This window comes from Ranitomeya variabilis, chromosome 4 (genome assembly GCF_051348905.1).
Source record: "Ranitomeya variabilis isolate aRanVar5 chromosome 4, aRanVar5.hap1, whole genome shotgun sequence".
NCBI lineage: Eukaryota > Metazoa > Chordata > Amphibia > Anura > Dendrobatidae > Ranitomeya > Ranitomeya variabilis.
In genome coordinates, this window is record NC_135235.1 from 416,678,759 (window position 1) to 416,699,665 (window position 20,907).

At 41.4% G+C, this 20,907-nt stretch overlaps 1 protein-coding gene across 1 annotated transcript in view; it reads right to left on the reverse strand.

Annotated features, from left to right (window-relative positions):
- Positions 1–3,789: 3,789 nt before the first annotated feature.
- Positions 3,790–20,907, reverse strand: part of GCGR (glucagon receptor) — a 172,020-nt gene continuing 154,902 nt past the window's right edge. Inside the window, exons 11-14 of the mRNA XM_077251326.1 lie at positions 19,707–19,795; positions 19,423–19,561; positions 19,302–19,343; positions 3,790–4,780 (exon numbers count right to left, since the gene is read on the reverse strand). Coding sequence (XP_077107441.1) covers positions 4,496–4,780; positions 19,302–19,343; positions 19,423–19,561; positions 19,707–19,795 — 555 coding nt within the window. The 3' untranslated portion in view covers positions 3,790–4,495. The remainder of the gene's footprint in view (positions 4,781–19,301; positions 19,344–19,422; positions 19,562–19,706; positions 19,796–20,907) is intronic.

The window sequence follows — 20,907 nt, forward strand, 5'->3', positions numbered from 1 at the left end:
TGTGGGGTGGTGGGGAGGCATTTATTTGACGTTTATTCCATGTGCTAGCCAGAGGTACCCTGACTGCCATTAGGTACCGGAATGAGATCCTCAGACCCATTGTGAGACTATATGCAGGTGCACTGGGCCCTGGGTTCCTTCTGATGCATGAGAATTCTAGGCCTCATGTGGCTGAAGTGTGTCAGCAGTTCCTGCATGATGAAGGCATTGATGCTATGGACTGGCCTGCTCGTTTCACAGACCTGAAGCCAACCGGGCACATCTGGGACATCATGACTCATTCGATCCACCAACACCTCCTTTGAGGAGATCCCTCAGGAGAACATCAATGGCTTCATCAGGACCATACCCAGCTGTTGTAGGGAGCTACACAGCCACAGGCATGTGGAGGCCACACACACTACTGAGCATCATTTCCTTTTTTGCGGCACTTCCACTGAAGTTAGATCAGTCTGTAATTTGATTTTCCACTTTAATTTTGAGCATCATTCCAAATTCAGACCTCCGTGGGATATTAATTTTTATTTACATTGAACATTTTTATGTTTTATTGTTTTAACCCATTCTACTATGTAATGAATAAAGATTTGCAATTGGAATATTTCATTCAGTGATATCTAGGATGTGATATTTTAGTGTTCCCTTTATTTTTTTAGCAGTGTGTAATTTTAGAGTCTGGCATATAATAAATTATAAAGATGGATCTAGTTGACGGTTAACTATACACCATATATAATTGCAATCAAAATTATTCAAATTAGGTTTATTAGTATAATTGCCAAACTCTGTTATTTGCAATAAACTAATTTAAGAACAATTTAAATAGGACCTGAATTCTGCCTGAGCCAGTGTTAAAAGGCCTATGGCCAATATGTCAGAGGAGAAATGCGGCATGGAGTACTTCAAAGGGAGAGGGCCAAAGGGAGCAAAGTCCGGCACTGGAGCCAGGATAGGTGAGTACCACTTATGAAAGTGGTTAAATAATTCTGAGACTGCTGTAGTAAGTAGTAGCATTTTATGAGGAATTTGGAGAAACCATTTGTTATATTAGTTGTGTTGTAATATTTAAATTGCTCTTGCTTGATTGGTTTATTGCAAACAGCAGGTTTGAAAATGTTGACAATAAACCTAATTAACAATGGAAGTTTAATAATTCTGATTACAACTGTATAGTAGGTTTACCTGCAACATTAGTAATAGCATATAACATGTAGTAATACCACATTATTTTGTACCAAATACTTAAAATACAAGTCAAAAGTTGGTGAAAAGAACACATATAGAAACAAGACATAAATAAACTCATGCAAAACAAACACAAATACGTGTTAAACCATAGATTCCTACATTACATGTGTTCCTTCATGGTTTTGATGCCTTCTGAATCTACAATGTGTATATTCCGATAAGAACAGGGAAAACTACTATATGAACATTTTTCTCCAAACTTTTGACTGGTACATCTGTCTTAGTAACTTATGGATGTTTTAGACTTGCCCCCTACTCTCCCCCTAACCAAGCCCAAGAATCGCACATTTGTGGGAAGGGTTTATACAAACCCTGACAATTTTGGTCTAAGATCATTGTTTCAGGAAAATTGTGACCGTCCCGATTTTATTAATAAATTTTAAAAAAACGCAGATAAAGCGGCGAATGTGAAACGTGTCAGTTGAGGGTGGCTGCCTACATTGTATGGATTTTTTATGTTAATACTTTTAATTATTTATCTTCTGCTGATGTCTACTGCACTCACATTATACATTTGCATGTGGGACACTTTTTCGAGATCCATTACTATCCTGTTAATTTGTCTTACTGGCATCAACTTATTAATCTCTAAACTATACTTTTGTACTAGAACCTTTCAATGCAGATTGTCAATTTTCACTTCTTTTTCTACTGGATTTTTTTTCTCATATTGCCTATTTTGTTTTTGTTTTATAAATATGTTTTTATACTCTGAAATCTCATGCTTAATTATGGTACATTCATTAATAAAATAATAAAATCACTAACTTTTTTAGCATTTTTTTTCAGGCTAAAGACTTTTTAGTACTAGACGGTTTGCTTGATTATATCCATATTTCTATCTGAACTGAGTTTCTGTGTTAAAGGGTTACTCCCAACTTTGCAAGTTATCACCTATCATGAGTTAATCGCCAGGGATCTGACTGCTGGGACCCCCCACTCCATTCATTGTCTGTAATACTCCCGAGATAGCTTGAACTCTATTTTGACAGGGCATTTCAAAATCTTTTCTTTGGGATCATTGGCTGTCCTAGTAATCTGTCCACCCAAATAATCGTTGCGTTATCACTTATCCTGTGGATATGTGATAATGTCCCCTGTTGGGAATAACTCTTTAATTTTGCTTTGATATAGTATTGCAATTCAGTGTTAAAGTATTGCTTCAGAGATCTTAAAGTATTCTTGGCCTTTTATCTAAAATCAGAGTATGGTCTTGCGGTCCTAATTCCCCACAAGTTAAAATTGCTTTTGGGGCACAAACCAGTCAAGCATGTCCAGATACTTTCTGGACTCTCTAGCTCGGTAATGTGGCGTTAATTCTTGGAATCCAAATTTTCTCTTCATCTGTATTCTGCCAGCACCAGGGGTGATAGAACTTTATTTTCCTCTTTTTCCATCAATCATTGCACCTGCCAGTGTCTAACGACTTGTTCGCATGCCCTTTTTTCATGGACTGATTATCCGATTATGTCGGTATGTTTGACAGATCAAGAAGCAGGGGCAAAGACAAATACCCTCACCCCATGCTACCTCCCCCATATCGTACTAGCATTTCTGCTGGAAAAGACAGATTACAATGGACAACAGGTATTAGACAACAAGTTCCACAGAATGTAAACACCTCGGAAGCTCCTGCATCTCAAAGTGATTCTTCGGACTGAAAAAGTAATTTGGGGTAAATACAGCACTTTGCAATTTTGTTGGTCATTGCTTTGGACATCAGATCAGACTAACTTTAATGAAGTGACCCTTTAAATGTTTTGTAATAATATGTTGTTTTATGGTTAAGAGCTAACTAAAGACCAGTTCGGTGTTGTAGTCATCTAAAGGGGATGTCCGGTACTTTGATAATGATGGTCTATCTTTAGGTTAGGTAGTAACTACCAGATTGGTGGGGGTATGACACCCAGGTCCCTCACAGAACAGCACAGCTCCGTCAACTGCATAGTAGCTGCAGCGGGGTACTGCGGTCCCACCCCTATTCATTTAAATGTGACCGTGCAGTACTCCCCCACAGCCACTATACAATTGACGGAGCTGTGCTGTTCTGCTCCACAACTAAGCACATAAAGCCAGCACTGGGAACAGCTCATCGGTGGAGGTACCATGTGTCGCACCCCCACCAATCTGGCATTTGCTACATATCCTAAAAATAAGTCATCATCAATATTAAAGCACCGGACAACCCCTTTAAGTATTAAATATGAGAAAGTGAAAACAGACGCACAAGAAAGCATATTTAACTTGTAGAGCAGCTCAGACAAATGGTTACAGATAGTGATGAGCGAATGTACTCGTTGCTCGGGTTTTCTCGAGCACGCTCGGGTGACGTCCGAGTATTTGTAACTGCTCAGAGATTTAGTTTTCATCACGGCAGGTGAATGATTTACAGCTATTAGCCAGGCTGATTACATGTGAGGATTCCCTATCAACCAGGCAACCCCCACATGTACTCATCCTGGATAGTAGCTGTAAATCATTCAGCTGCCGTGATGAAAACTAAATCTCCGAGCAGTCATAAATACTCGGAGGTCACCCGAGCGTGCTCGGGAAAACCCGAGCAACGAGTACACTCGCTTATCACTAGTTACAGAAGCTCACAAACAGACCTTTGGGTTACTGACAATCACAGCAACATAAATGTATTTTTAAGTTAAAATAAAACAACTTTCTATGAATTTTGTGCAACTTTTTTACAAGACATGTATTTGTTATATTCATATATTAATTTGGTTCTGTAGATCTTGTTCAGGAGTCAACATACCTACAATCAGTGTCTTCTCTATATCGACTAGTTCATAGAGCAGAAAAGTCTTCATTTGTTAGAAGGCCATGATGCCTCCCACTTCTGGGTAATGAGGATTGAGAGCCATGTTGTGTGGACAGAGGTATGTTTGAGTAATAGCATGTGGTGGGCATCCAGATCAGGTTCTCTGACAAGACACCTCACAACATTGGTCTAGTCATATAATACTGCTGAAATGCTGTGAAAATCATAGAACTAAAGCTTATGTCCAACAACACAGTTACTAAACCTCTGCGTTTTCTCCTCCTGTTCTTTTTCAACTTAGTTCTTATCTAAAACGGCTCATAACTGTCATCTTCTTTACAACATATCTCAAAATCCAAGGTAGAACTTGTTCATGGTTTCTTTCCATCTGCACAAGCATTTCTATGGCACAGTCTACAATCTCCTCATTCCTTTGTGTAGATCCCTCCTTTAGGATACACAGTGACCCATCGTGGTCTAGAGAACATGCTCCGAGCTGCTATCAGGGTACTCAAAGCTGTGCTGGCGTTCACTCAGGGTGATTTGCTCTGTGGTACTGCTGCCCATTTTTTCATGGTACCATGTGCTTTCACTGTTCCGTGACTTTCCGGCACCATTGTTACAGCTATCGACCAATTTGTGTTTTTCACAGATGCTTCCGAGTCCGGCTCGAGGGGTTTGGCTGTTTGTATGTTTGTATTCCTCTTCAATATCTTTCCCAAGTTTCCAAAGTTTCCATTTTTTCAGAAGCTCGTACTGGACCTGTGGGTGGACAGATTGAGCGATTGTTAAAGAAGGTGGATAAAGAAAAGGAATATATGTCACTTGGCTTGTGCTACCCTCCTCACAAATCAATCGTGTAGTAGTCTGCATGTAAACTACTATGTCTGTACTGGTATTATATGTGTCGTCCTTTCAGTATCTTTCTTCTCATATTTCTCCCTGGAAAGTATGATCTTCAAAATCCTTGCACATTTTCTCTGGTTTGCATATTTTAAAAATATATATGTTGTATATATAAAAATATTTAACACTCCTGATTTTGGGAAGGTAATGGTAATACTAGCATCTGGCAAACATATAGAAAAATTTAAGAAGTACTCCCATCAACATTTTTATCCTCTTAATATATTGCAGCAATCAAACTATATAGCACTCTGTACTTACAATTGCTCATTTTGCCTTTCTACCCAGTAAATTTTTCTGTTTTTCATTAGATCTATGACATCATCACTGACTAGCTGAGCCCTTCTGAGCTTTATGTAGAAACAGGAAGTCTCTTTTCCCTGCACGAGTCATAACTAGAGGTACAATTCTTCTCACTGCAAAGTCCCTGGTAGTGCAGAAGAGCAGCTGCTGGGTCAGGAATTGATGTGGGGGATGATAAATGCAGGGAGGGAAAAGAGACCTCCTGCTTCTACAAAGAGCTTAGAAGGATTGAGCTAGTTAGTTTTTAATCATGTGATATCATAGACATGTAAGAAGATGGACCGGACAGGGGGTACCTTTCTTGCTCTAGTTCCGGAACTGTCGAGGCTGTCACCATTGTTGCCTCGGGGAAAGATTGCTGACCTGGACCGACCTTTGCACTGTTCAACAGGGGCGTGTCTGATATAAAAGGGGCTGTGAGCGGGAAGAGATCAGGAGACTTGGCGGAAAGACAGCGTGCGCAGCAAGGGAAGGTTGGTGCTTGATCCTTCGAGCAATGTGACAGTGCAGGCCCACTCTATAGACCTCTGACTGTAAAGTACAGTGACTGTGAGCAGAGACCTACAGTGTGTCTTCTGCATCCGAAAGTGCCAGACGCTCCGGGCCAGTTTTTGCTGCGCGCGTGCCGCCTGAGACAGACAGGGTGACTTGCATAGAACTGTGTCCTACCTCACCCGTAGTGTTCTGCCAAGCTGAACCACACTCGGGCAGCATCATAGACTATTCTTCCTTCCTCCGGTGAATCCAGACCCAGGATCCTGCTCGAGACAGTGAGGACTCGTTGTCACCGTTAGGAAACGGATCTGCAACTTCTTCAGGACTACCCCGGGATCATTACGCTCCGGTTGCCAAGGCGCCACCGTTGAGCATTAGAACTCTGCAACTAAGAAGCCGTCGAACTGATAAGTTTAACCCGCCCTCATACTGGGCCTTTTCCTGCTGCCATATCCCTGCTTACCCATCACCTCCCTGCTTGGAGTAATCCCTTTGTTAATAAGCCTGTTAACTTTTGTTCTGCCTCCTGTCTGTCACTGCATCCAGCAACCTGCTCACAGACATAATGGAAAACAGAAGAATTAGCTAGGTAGAAAGCCAGAATGAGCAATTGTAAGTACACAGTGCTATATACAGTAATATGATGACTGCAATATTTTAAGATGATAAAAACTTTGATGGGAGGAGTGCTTCTTCAACCCCTTCATGCGCCATATATATATAAGGAGCTGGGTTCCCGCAAATCGCTGTATATATACGGCGCCATGATCGCGCGAGTGCACGCTGAGTGCTGAGAGCATGAGCTGACACGCTTCCTCCCTGCATGTCAGACGCTGCTCTAAGAAGCATTGCAGAGTATTAAATCAGCGTTCTGTCACTGTACAGTTGATGTCCTATGCTGAAAAAATTGTAAAAAGCTAAAAGAAAGTTACTAAAAATAGTAAAAATATAAAAAAAAAATCACAAAATAGAGGACAAAAAAAAGTAAAAATATTAATCCAATAAATACACTTATTTATGTAAAAAAAAGTACGGTACATGTATTTGGTATCGCCGCATCTGGAAAGACCCAACCTATAAAAATGTCCCACTAGTTAACCTCTTCAGTGAACACCGTTAAAAAGATAAATAAAATATGAGGCAAAAAACTGTGCTTTATCATCATTCTGCTGAATAAAAAGAGAAATAAAACATGATCAAAAGACCAATGTGAATAAAAATGGTATATCTGAAAACATAATATTGTCCCACAGAAAACAAGCCACCATACAGCTCAGTCAAAGGAAAAATAAAAAAGTTATAGCTCTCAGAATAAAGCGATGTAAAAATAATAATTTTTTCTATAAAATAGCTTTTATTGTTTAAAACCGCCAAATATATAAAACAAAGATATAAATGTGGTATCACTGTAATCGTACTGACCTAAAGAATATAGCTACCTTATCAATTTTACCACAAGCGGAATGGGCTAAAAAAAAACAAACAACAATTCCTGGTTTTTGTTTATTCTGCCTCCTAAAAATCGAAATAGAGAGCGATCAAAAAAATGTCACGTGCCCAAAAATGGTACCAATAAAAATGGCAACTAGTCCTGCAAAAAGCAAGCCCTCACATGAATGTTAGCCAAAATATGGAAAAATTATAGCTATCAAAATATGGGATGCGAAAACTTGTTTTTGCCATAAAAAATGTGTTTTAGTGTGTGACAGCAGCCAAACATAGAAAACAATATAAATCTGGTATCGCTGTAGTCGCACCGATTTGAAGAATTAAGTCATCTAATTGCTTATACTACACGAGGAATGGCATAAAAAATAAATAAAACCAATTCTTGACCTGCTGTTGATTTATTTTTTTCTGCCTCCCAAAGAAGTAAGTAAGGCTTGGCTCACATTTGGTTTCCATATAAATCTCTGAAATACAGTGGAGCTCAAAAGTTCTCATACCCCGGAAGAATTTTTCGCTTTCTTGGCCTTATTTTAGAGAATATGAATGATAACACCAAAACTTTTTCTCCACTCATGGTTAGTGGTTGGGTGAAGCCATTTATTGTCAAACTACTGTGTTTTCTCTTTTTAAATCATAATGACAACCCGAAACATGAAAATTACCCTGATCAAAAGAGTTTACATACCCAATTTCTTAATACCATGTATTGCCCCCTTTAACATCAATGACAGCTTGATGTTTTTTGTGGTAGTTGTGGATGAGGTTCTTTATATTCTCAGATGGTAAAGCTGCCTATTCTTCTTGGCAAAAAGCCTCCAGTTCCTGTAAATTCCTGGGCTGTCTAGCATGAACTACGTGCTTGAGATCTCCCCAGAGTGGCTCAATGATATTGAGGTCAGGAGACTGAGATGGCCACATCACAACCTTCACTTTGTTCTGCTGTAGCCATTGACAGGTCAACTTGGCCTTGTGTTTTAGATCATTGTCATGTTGGAATGTCCAAGTACGTCCCATGAACAGAAGTATTTGCTGATAACGTGCTGCATTCATCTCTCCTTCAACTTTGACCAAGTTTCCTGTGCCTTTGTAGCTCACACATCCTCAAAACATCAGTGATCCACCTCCGTGCTTTACAGTAGGAATGGTGTTCCTTTCATCATAGGCCTTGCTGACCTCTCTCCAAATGTAACGTTTATGGTTGCGGCCAAAAAGTTCAATTTTGGTCTCATCACTCCAAATTACCTTGTTCCAGAAGTTTTGAAGCTTGTCTCTGAGATGTTTTGCATATTGTAGGTCAGATACTTTGTGGCATTTGCACAGTAATGGCTTTCTTCTGGCGACTCGACCATGCAGCCTATTTTTCTTCAAGTGACTCCTTATTGCGCATCTTGAAACAGCCACACCGCTAGTTTTCAGAGAGTCCAGTATTTCAGCTAATTTTATTTGTGGGTTTTTCTTTGCATCCCGAACTAATTTCCTGGCAGTTGTGGATGACATTTTTGTTGGTATACCTGACTGTGGTTTTGTTTTTACTGAGCCCCTGATTTTCATTTGTTAATCAGTTTGAATGCTGCTGACTGGCATTATCAGTTCCTTGGATATCTTTTAGTATCCCTTTCCTGTTTTATACAGTTCAACTACCTTTTCCCATAGATCCGTTGACAATTCTTTTGCTTTCCCCATGACTCACCATCCAGAAACGTCAGTGGCTGGATGAAAGATGCAAGAGTCTGGTTGGATCCCAGAAACTCCCTCGGCTTTTATGCACACACACTGATTACAAGCAAATAGGTAACAGGTGGGAATGTTACCTTTAGTAGCCAGGGAAACCCATTTGTATCAACTTTTGTGTATGTTATCAGGCCAAAATCACCAGGATATGTAAACTTTTGATCAGGGTCATTTGGATGTTTTGGGTTGTCATTATGATTTAAAAAGAGAAAACAGTAGTTTGACGATAAATGGCTTCACCCAACCACTAACCATGGGTGGAGAAAAAGTTTTGGTGTTATCATTCATATTCTCTGAACAAAGACCAAGAAAGCAAAAATTCTGCAGGGGTATGTAAACTTTTGAGCACAACTGTACGTGATTTAGACGGAACCCCTGACGGAAGATTCCCCATAATAAGGCAGATGGAGGCACTGTCAACGAAGTATGGCTTATGATCTAGCGGTGTCTGTCTTTTTAGACGTGCTTAGGCTACTTTCACACTAGCGTTTTTTTTAATCCGTCGCAATCCGTCTTTTTGGGCAAAAAACGGATCCTGCAAATGTGCCCGCAGGATGCGTTTTTTGCCCATAGACTTGTATTAGCGACGGATTGCGACAGATGGCCACACGTCGTTTCCATCGTGCAATGGATCGGTCGTGTTTTGGTGGACCGTCGTCACGAAAAAAAGTTCAATGTAACGTTTTTTCATACGTCGCGTCCGCCATTTTCTACCGCGCATGCGCAGCCGGAACTCCGCCCCCCTCCTCCCTGGACTTCAGAATGGGAAGAGGATGCGTTGAAAAACTGCATCCCCTGCCCACGTCGTGCACAAATTTCACAACGTGCGTTGGTACGTCGTCCCGACGCTTAGCGACGGACACGTACCGACGCAAGTGTGAAAGTAGCCTTAAAAGCACAGCCCGCCACACTTTTGTGCACTTCTGAAAAGAAGGACACCACTGAACAGAGGCAAATGGAGTCCAGAGTAACTCTGCTGCCTCGCTATAGTGAGTTTTATACAGAAACCACGGAGTAAATTTCCATAAAGTATTTATGTGTAAAAATACCAATTTATTGAAATCACAAAAACATAATCATATACATATAAAAAGATAGGTAGAACAGTCTCAGAGTTAACTAAAGCATAAGGATCAGGTAGGCAACTGCATGTACATCACTAACTACATCTGGAAACATTAAAGTTCATAGAAAAATGCGTAGTGCTATATGAGAATATTATTAGATGTATAATATATTTTGGAGTATTCTCCCCCTGCCTTGCGCTGGGTCCAACTATGTAGGTATTGGGTCCAAGTATAGGCTATTTGCTGTTATGTCTTCTGCTCTGATGATAAGCTTTCTCATTATAGTGAGTGCCTGCCTCAGGGGTTTCATCTGAATCACGTCACCCAGAGATTTAGATGGAAATCCTAATGTAAGTGCTCAGCGTAGAGCGCTGGATAAATGTGATACCAAATATTATGTAAAATGTTCCCAACAAAAGCTTCAACACAATCCACAAAAAAGTAAGCCCCTGCTCAGCTCCGTTATCTGTTAACGGAAATACAGGGGGCTTCCACATTACTGGTAGTACAAAGGCTCTGGAAAATCGATATAGCTTCTTGGCCCCAAAAGAAATTCAGCAAATTCTCAGCTCTCAAATGTAAATGTCCCCCTTCCTTCTTAGCCCCAGTGAGCCTAAACCACATTTAAAAACCTTCATGACCTTGGAAATTTCCGTTTTTCCGTATTCGTTTTTCACTCCCCTCCTTCCCAGAGCCATAACTTTTTTATTTTTCCGTCAATTTGGCCATGTGAGGGCTTATTTTTTGCGGGACGAGTTGTACTTTTGAGCGACATCATTGGCATGTTGTGTACTAAAAAACGGGAAAAAAATTCCAAGTGCTGTGAAATTGCAAAAAAAGTGCAATCCCACACTTGTTTTTTGCTTGGCTTTTTTGCTAGGTTCATTAAATGCTAAAACTGACCTGCCATTATGATTCTTCAGGTCAGTACGAGTTCATAGACACCTAACATGACTAGGTTATTTTTTATTTTAAGTGGTGAAAAAAATTCCAAACTTTGCTAAAGAAAAAAAAAATTGCGCCATTTTCCGATACTCGTAGCGTCTCCATTTTTCATGATCTGGGGTCGGTTGAGGGCTTATTTTTTGCGTGCCGAGCTGGCGTTTTTAATGATACCATTTTGGTGCAGATATGTTCTTTTGATCGCCCGTCATTGCATTTTAATGCAATGTCACGGCGACCAAAAGACGTAATTCTGGCATTTCGAATTTTTTTCTCGCTACGCTGTTTAGCGATCAGGTTAATGCTTTTTTTTTTTATTGATAGATCGGGCAATTCTGAACTCGGCGATACCAAATATGTGTAGATTTGATTTTTTTTTAATTGATTTATTTTGATTGGGTCGAAAGGGGGGTGATTTAAACTTTTATTTTTTTATTTTTTTTTTTAACTTTTTTTTTAAACTTTTGCCATGCTTCAATAGCCTCCATGGGAGGCTAGAAGCAGGCACAGCACGATCGGCTCTGCTACATAGCAGCGATCTGCTGTTCGCTGCTATGTAGCAGAAAATCAGGTGTGCTGTGAGCGCTGACCACAGGGTGGCGCTCACAGCTGCCGGGGATCTGTAACCATAGAGGTCTCAAGGACCTCTATGGTTACAATACTAAAGCATCGCCGACCTCCGATCATGTGACGGGGGTCGGCGATGCCGTCATTTCCGGCCACCTGGCCGGATGCGGTAGTTAAATGCCGCTGTCTGCGTTTGACAGCGGCATTTAACTAGTTAATAGGCGCGGGCAGATCACGATTCTGCCCGCACCTATTACGGGCACATGTCAGCTGTTCAAAACAGCTGACATGTCCCGGCTTTGATGCGGGCTCACCGCCGGAGCCCGCATCAAAGAGGGGCTTCTGACCTCGGACGTACTATCCCGTCCAAGGTCAGAAAGGGGTTAACATCCACATGTTGGCATTTCTGTAGCAATGACAGCTCACTTAATTTACAGGTGTGTGTCTCCAGAAGCATGAGCTGGGCACCACAACATACTGAGTACTACAACATACTGGTGACTACAACGTACTCATACTAGTGACTGCAACGTACTGGGCACTACAATGTCAGTTTGCAATTTTCACTCAGTAAAATCCACTGCTGCCTGCTTCTGGAAAACACCCATGGAGTTAAAATTGTCACTACATCTGTAGATAAATTCCCAAAAGGGTATAATTTCGAAAATGGGGTCACTTGTCGGGAAATTCTGCATTTCTAGCACTTTGGGGCTCTGTATATGGAGTCTGCAAACTATTGTAGCAAAATCTGCTACCCAGGAGGAAAATAGTGCTTTGCCCCTCCTGAGTCTCGCTTTATGGCTAAGCAGTACTGTACAGCCACATATGTGGTATTTCCACATTCAGCAGAAATTGTGGGACACATTTTGGTGCCATTTTTACCCATTTATCAGTGTGAAAATGTAAAATCTGGGGCCAAAACAACATTTTGGTGGTAAAACTGTAAATATTTTTTCTTCATTTCCCAATGGCATAAAATTCTGTGACACCAGTGGTGTCAATATGATCACTGAACCCGCAGATGAATTCATTGAGAGGTGTAGTTTGGAAAATGGGGTCACTTATGGGGGGGTTCTGCTGTTCTGGCAACTCAGTTGCTCTACCAATGTGACATGGCACCCTCAAACCAGTCCCAGCGCTGCCACTAGAAATTTCAGGGCCCCATACTGGCAAAATTTTCGGGGCCCCCTTAAGACTCCGCCCAGGCTCCACCCCAGCCCCACCTCCAACCCTCGAACTGTCCACAGCACCACCGCTGTCTCTTGGAAAAACTCCACTTCTCACCAATCACACATTAACAGTTCCCATCACCAGATCACACACATAGCCAGCAGATTTTGTTTTGGCCAAAAGGTTTTTTTAATCTGCCACGATGACAAGGTAGACTCTTTTGGCCGGGCGCTACTCTACTCTAACTTATTAAACATTTGTTAAAATATGCAATACAATTTAGGTATATTTTTATTTATTTTTCAATTTTTCAAATGACCAATAATACCACATACAAGGGACAAATACCACAATACCATGACCAGACACCACATTATCACCACATAGTGACATATAATACTATCTACAAGGAATAAATACTGCCACACCATGTGCAGACCAGATATTACCACCACAGTGACCGAACAATATCGCATACAAGGGACAAATACCACCGCAGCATGTACAGACCACATATTACCACCACATGGTGACCAACTACATACAAGGAACAAATACCAACACAACATGACCAGACCACATATTAACACCACATAGTGACCAAATAATAGCACATACAAGAAACAAATACCGCCACACCATGGCCGGACAACATATTACCACCACATTGTGACTAAATAGTACAATACTGATCATTAATAAAAAAAATACTATCACCATAAGTGTCATTATACATAGGAGATCTGTACTTAGTATGCAGTGTCTGTGTACAGGTAATACAGTGGTCACCGGTGCCATTATACACAGTAGCTCTATATATAGTGTCAGTGTACATGTAATACAGTGATCACTAGTGACATTATACACAGGAGCTCTGTGTATAGTGTCAGTTTACAGGTAATACAGTGATCACCAGTGACATTATACACAGGAGCTCTGTATATAGTGTATAGTGTACAGATAATATAGTGATCACCGGTGACATTATACACAGGAGCTCTGTATACAGTATACAGTGTATGGTGTCAGTGTACAGGTAACATACTGACTCACCAGTGACGTCTCTAGCTGAAGTCCTTCATCTTTGCGTTTCTTTTTAATCCAGCGCAGACCGCCATCACTTCTTTCAGCCAGGACTCGTCTCTGCATAAAATAACACAGTTATCTAGAGCACCGCTTCCAGAGCACATTCCCCACTTTTTCCCTTTCTTCTACACTACACATCTGAATACAGACATTCACCCACCATTAATATATACTGTAATTGGTTATTATGCAACCCACCATTCCAAATATAAATTATAATATGCCACTGAGCCCCTTCTAGCTATACATAGCCACTTTCCCCATTTAATATATAAATTAATTAGCACCTGTACTCTTTCCCCAATTTATTTCCAGTCACTTTATCCTCAACGATCCCACTATGTACCTCCCGCTCTAACCCTAACTCCGATTCATTATAGTTACATGCCCCTTCTGCCTCAATTCATTGTCATGTCTTCCCTCTCCCACCCTCTATTCATTATCATCTGCTCTTCCCCCACCCTCAAAATTCATTATTTGCTCTCCCTACCTTCAATACACCATTGGCTCTCCCCACCCCCACCTTCAATTCAATTGCTGTCCACCGTCCCTCACACTCACTTGATGAACAGTCCCCATCACCCCCACTTCATCATTTGCAGTCCACCTTACTTCATCATTTTGTCGACTATTCCCCCTTCACTTCATCTGCAGTCCCCCTTACTTTATCATTTGCAGCCCCCTATCATTTCATCATGTGCAGTGCCCCCTCAAACACACTTCATCATCTGCAGCCCCCTATCATTTCATCATGCGCAGTGCCCCCTCAAACACACTTCATCATGCGCAGTGCCCCTTCAAACACACTTCATCATCTGCAGCCCCCTATCATTTTATCATGCGCAGTGCCCCCTCAAACACAATTCATGATCTGCAGCCCCCTATCATTTCATCATGCGCAGTGCCCCCTCAAACACACTTCATCATCTGCAGCCCCCTATCATTTCATCATGCGCAGTGCCCCCTTAAACACACTTCATCATCTGCAGCCCCCTATCATTTCATCATGTGCAGTGCCCCCTCAAACACACTCCATCATCTGCAGTCTCACTCCCCCCCCCACAGAAAAAAACAAGAGAAAGGATATGCACATACAAGGGATCAACCTGAATATTCCACTTTATTTAAATGACATATAAACAAGGCAAAAAAAAGGGGCAACACATTTAAAAACATTTAAAAACCACAAAAGGCTAAATAGCCCAAACATAATCACCCCAAACGGACCCAATGATGCAATGATGGCAGTGCTCATACAGGATATATAAATAGATTAAATACAAATCTCCAAATACGCAAACTCTCATGTTAATCAAAAAATATATACAATACAATAGGCTGCCAGCTGACCCATCAAAAAAGGCTTGTTCTAAATATATATAGGACATAGGAGATATACTGGTGGGTATCTTGTCCCCATAGTGTAATACAAATCCAGTATAGCCCCTATGTGTCCTGTCAGCCCTATGTAACGTACAATTAAAGTGCACTACCGACTATTTTTCTGTGTTGTTTCATATGCAGTTGGTAGATCCCTGTTGAGTACATTGATGTGGTGCCCGCTATATCTGCTTTTCTCACTCTCCCCCACCTCACCCATTTAAAAAAAAACAATATAAAAATGTTTTTTATACTTACCTCAGTCGTTCTGGGGCGTCTAGTGTTTCCAGTTGTGAAGCAGCAGCTAGAATGTATGGGCTGCTGAGAGGACCTGACAGGAGCCCATACATTCTAGCACATTCACTACTGAGATTGCTAGAATGTATGGGCTGTAGTCAGGACCTGCAGGGAGCCCATACATTCTAGCTACAGCCGAGCAGGAGCTGCTCAGCCGACTAGGTAAGACGGCCGTGCACAGCTCCAAGACGGCTCCCGGGCCCCAGCGCCGACGTGTGCGCCGCAGTGCACAGTATTTTAGTGCATGATGGGGCCCGGTCAGTAGAAGCACAACAGTGGGGCCCCGGATCTGCGGGCCCCTCTGTGCACTGCTGCTGAGCGGGCCCCATACAGCAGTAACGGCTGTAATGCCCTGATGGCAGCCCTGACCAGTCCAGCAAAATCTGAACTCCAATATGACAGTACTTCCCTTCTGAGCTCTGCACTGTGCCTCAAGAGCAGTTTTTGACCACATATGGGGTATCTGTATACTCAGGAGAAATTGCACAAGTTTCCAAATTGGAGTCACTTGTGGGGGTTTCCACTGTTTAGGCACATCAGGGGCTCTCCAAACACGACATGGAGTCCGCTCTCATTTTCAGATAATTTTGCTTTCAAAAAGTCAAACGGTGATCCTTCTCTTCCAAGCCCAAGCCGTGTGCTCAAATAGTGGTTTCCCCCACATAGGAGGTATCAGCATACTCAGAAGAATATGCACAACAAATTTTTGGATCCATTTTCTCCTGTTGTTCTTGTGAAAATAAAAAATTTGGGTCTAAAGTAAAATTTTTGTGAAAAGAAGTTAAATGTTATTTTTTTCTTCCACATTCCATTAATTATTATGAAGCATCTGGAAGGTTAATACACTTCTTGAGTGTGGTTTTGAGCGCCTTGAGTGGTGCAGTATTTAGAATGGTGTCACTTTTGGATATTTTCTATATAGACCCCTCAAAGTCACTTTAAATGCGATGTGGTCCTTAAAAAAAATGGGTTTGTAAATTTTGTTGTAAAAATGAGAAATCGCTGGTCAGCTTTTAACACTTATAACTTCCTAATAAAAAAAATGTTGTTTCAAAAATTGTGCTGATGTACAGTAGACGTGTGGGAAATGTTATTTATTAACTATTTCGTGTGACGTGACTCTCTGATTTAAAGGCATAAAAGTTAACCGTTTAAAAATTGCAACATTTTCCAAATTTTCGCCAAATTTCCGATATTTTCACAAATAAAAGCAAGTCATAATGAAGAAATGTTACCAGTAACATGAAGTACAATATGTCACGAGAAAACAATCTCAGAATCAGTGGGATCTGTTGAAGCGTACCAGAGTTATTACCTCATAAATTGACAGTGGTCAGAATTGTAAAAATTGGCCTGGTCAGGAAGGTGAAAACAGGCTGGGGGGTTCACAGGAGGTAAGGGGTATTATCTCTGAAATAAAGGAATACATTTGTGTCCCTCTCCTCTCAGCTTAGCATCTTTATGTAGACATACATCACCTACCCATCACTTAGAACCATTTTCACATACAGTACTGGGCCTGGGGGCCATGTGTGCAGATTTACATGACTGATAAGGCCAGGCCTCTCCCCCCATATCTCCTCTCATTATTATGCATGTTTGCTCCATTATTGAGGCTGATCTGTCCAAGTCCCACATCTGTACAAATCTTCCATTGAAGCTTGGCTCAAGATTGTGTTTATAGATAGACAATGATTTACATATCTTCTCTATAAATAAAGATGCAGATGTCCTGAGCAGGAAGCAGGAGTCCAAGCCACAAGTGGAGGCCATAGACAGTTATTACGGCGAATGTATCACTGAATTTAAAGAAAATGCATATATGGCATGCATATGTAGGGTATGAGCATGCAGTGGAGCGTGCCCATTGGAATCCTCTGTGCATCCAAGTCCTTGGGCATCCATCTTTCAGGAAGGAGCCCTAGTAATATGTAACTCTCAGGATAATGAAAATATTTGCCTAGTGTACTAATCTTAGTGTACGAAGATTAATTGCAAGGTGCCAGAATGATTTCTAATTTTATAACATTTTTATTTACTTTGTTCGGGTTTTCGCTCTAATGTTTAGCTTTGCAAGTAGTAGATTAATAGATCTGTAAAGACTGGCCTTAGCTTTGGTCTAGCTTACCATTCTAACGGCATCTCCTGCCATCAAGTTTTAAACTTCTAAACAAGCTTTCCAAATGGAGTTATGCTTTAGGCCATGTGCACACGTTCAGGATTTTTCGTGTTTTTTCGCTATAAAAACGTGATAAAAACGTGAAAAAAACGCGAAAAAAATGCTAACAAATGCCTCCTGTTATTTACAGGGTATTCCGCATATTTTGTGCAAATGTTGCATTTTTTTCCGCGAAAAAAATCGCATCTCGGAAAAAAAAGCAACATGTTCATTAAATTTGCGGAATTGCGGGGTTCCGCACACCTAAGAATGCATTGACCTGCTTACTTCCCGCACGGGGCTGTGCACACCATGCGGGAAGTAAGCAGATTATGTGCGGTTGGTACCCAGGGTGGAGGAGAGGAGACTCTCCTTCACGGACTGGGCACCATATAATTGTTAAAAAAAAAAAATAATTAAAATAAAAAATAGTGATATACTCACCTTCGATGGCCCCGGAGGCATGCTGCCGCTTCCGTTCCTTTAGATGGTCTGTGTGAAGGACCTGCGATGACGTCGCGGTCTTGTGATTGGTCGCGTGACCGCTCATGTGACCGCTCACGCGACCAATCACAAGCCGCGATGTCATCGAAGGTCCTGCACACACACAGCATCTATAGGAACGGACGCCGCTGAGGAGATTGGCTGTCTGCAGGTGAGTATAACCTTTTTTTATTTTTTTAATTATTTTTAAACATTCTATCTTTTACTATTGATGCTGCATAGGCAGCATCTATAGTAAAAAGTTGGTCACACTTATCAAACACTATGTTTGACAAGTGTGACCAACCTGTCAATCAGTTTTCCAAGCGATGCTACAGATCGCTTGGAAAACTTTAGCATTCTGCAAGCTAATTACGCTTGCAAAATGCTAAAAAAACCGCGAAAAAAACGGGAAAAAAACGCAAAAAAAAAAATGCGGATTTCTTGCAGAAAATTTCCGGTTTTCTTCAGGAAATTTCTGCAAGAAATCCTGACGTGTGCACATACCCTTAATCTCAAGTTATTTACAGGATCGCTTCCTTTAGCCATGATATTGTTTTGATGCACCCTTAGAAGTTGTGAAGAAATCTAAATTCCAGTATGTTGCCCACTAAGGCTACTTTCACACTAGCGTCGCGCACTGCACGTCGCAATGCGACGTTGCAGCGCATCGACGCATATTCTGCAAGCGCCGCACAACGGGGGCAGCGGATGCTGTTTTTCAATGCATCCGCTTCCCCATTGTGAGGTGCGGGGGGGCGGGGGCGGAGTTCCGGCCGCGCATGCGCGGTCGGAAATGCTGGACACGACGCACCAAAAAACGTTACATGCAACGTTTTTTGGTGGTGACGGTCCGACGCAACACGACGCAACCGTCACACGACGGTTGCGACGTGTGGCAATGCATCGCACTGTGTCGCTAATGCAAGTCTGTGTAGAAAAAACGCATCCTGCAAGCACTTTTGCAGGATGCGTTTTTTTCTACAAAACGACGCATAGCGACGTGCAGTGCACGATGCTAGTGTGAAAGTAGCCTAAGCTGGCAATAGACATACGCTGCATTTTATGTCATGGAGATTACATATATTTACTTAGGCCTTGTCTTATTGATTGACAATTCCTCTTTAAAAAACACATTACAATGCACAAAATTGTTGGCAAAACATTGAACAGAGTTATTTGTGGAAGTTTTGCTGTCTGTATTTAGGTTAAATTGTCCCACCACCCATTCTAAACTACCCTCACTTACCTCCTTGTTGACAAAGCAATACAGCACAGCCACCAGCATACCCTGCGGAGAAAACATTGAGCAATGTTGTGAGGTTCTGCTAGGAATTGGAGACTGAAAGAGATCTACAGAACCTACCTACCTGGAATGAACTGAAGAATAAGTCGAAAAAGAGTTTAACCAGCCTCAGAGTACCATGTGCAGTTTCATCTGTGATCAATGCAAATACCACCTCGTGTATTCCGAGCAAAGGGATCAGGGTGAGTGTTGACCTGGCCAACCTGGTGAGAGACACTGTATGAGACATGGATTTGTACGTCACACACATAGGTGTTTTCCCATAATACCTAATCCTTCAGTTGTGAACATAACGTCCCTTAGTGTCTTAGCAATGCTATCATGATGCTGAGCTCACATGTCTCTCACCTGAGTTTATAGTCTGTGTACCTCATCTGATGAGCTCTCATCTTGGACAACAGAATCTGGATAATCCGCATGAATATTAAGAAATTGATCTGAAAGAAATAGGAAAACATAGTCAGACAGGTGAAAGGTGTCATTAAGGTTACTTGGACATGCAAGAACGAAAGGATTGTGAGAGGATGTTCTCCATCTATGCAGAACATGTGCACAGCATAATAATCTATGTTTTATCATTGTAAAACACAATATTTAATTAATAAGGTGTAATATGTTAGTCATGAATCAATTTATAGAAATAGAACCTATTGATAAGTGATGGACTACAGCATCATCTCCAAATGGTGTTGTCTTCAGTTTAGGTTTTGGGACCCATTACTGTGTCAGTCTGGCCCTGGAGATGAATGCTGAAGGACATAAACTACATTGACATAAACTACTTTGGTTTAGTTTAAAAGACCAGCAAATTGTCATGGGGCTGTGTGTGTGGTACCCTAGCTCATGCATCTGGCAGGCAAAGAGTGGTCAGAAAGCCACAACAAAACCAGGAGGCACATGGATGGTCAGAATATTGGCCAAGGCCAAATAACAGAAAAATATTAGCAGGACAAAGACAGACAAACACATGTGGACCAGCTCTAGGAGAACTATAACTGGCAATGGTGAACAGAAATTCTGGAGCTTAAATAGCCAGCAACAACGTCCAGGGTTAACAGCGAGAAACCAAAGACAGCTCACAGCCAGTACTGCACCAGAAGTCCCAGAGAATCACATAGGGCCACACGATGTCACTTCATGTCACCTGTAACAAAGGCTCAGTGCCTCCCAGTGACTGAAGCAGAAACAATGGGAACTGGTTCCTGAAAAGAATGTCACACAAAGATAATGGACCTAGCTGACCAGGCAATCTCGTCACTAGGTCGTCATCCTGCTGATATGCAACAAGACATAACACTGAAATATGGAAACAATGGATCTTTTCATCTGGTAATGATAGATTAGAGAAGCAGATTTAAAAATATATATTGTGAGGTTCTAGTGGTGCTATTACTGAAGGTCATTATTGATACATTGCAAAAGAGATCTTCTCCCTCCTAACTGAGGAAAGCCAGAAATAGCCAGATCCCTAAGGACGGATCTAATGACATTGGTTTCTTATCACCTGATCTCCCACCTAAATTCTGATGTGACAGTATGTGCTAGAGTT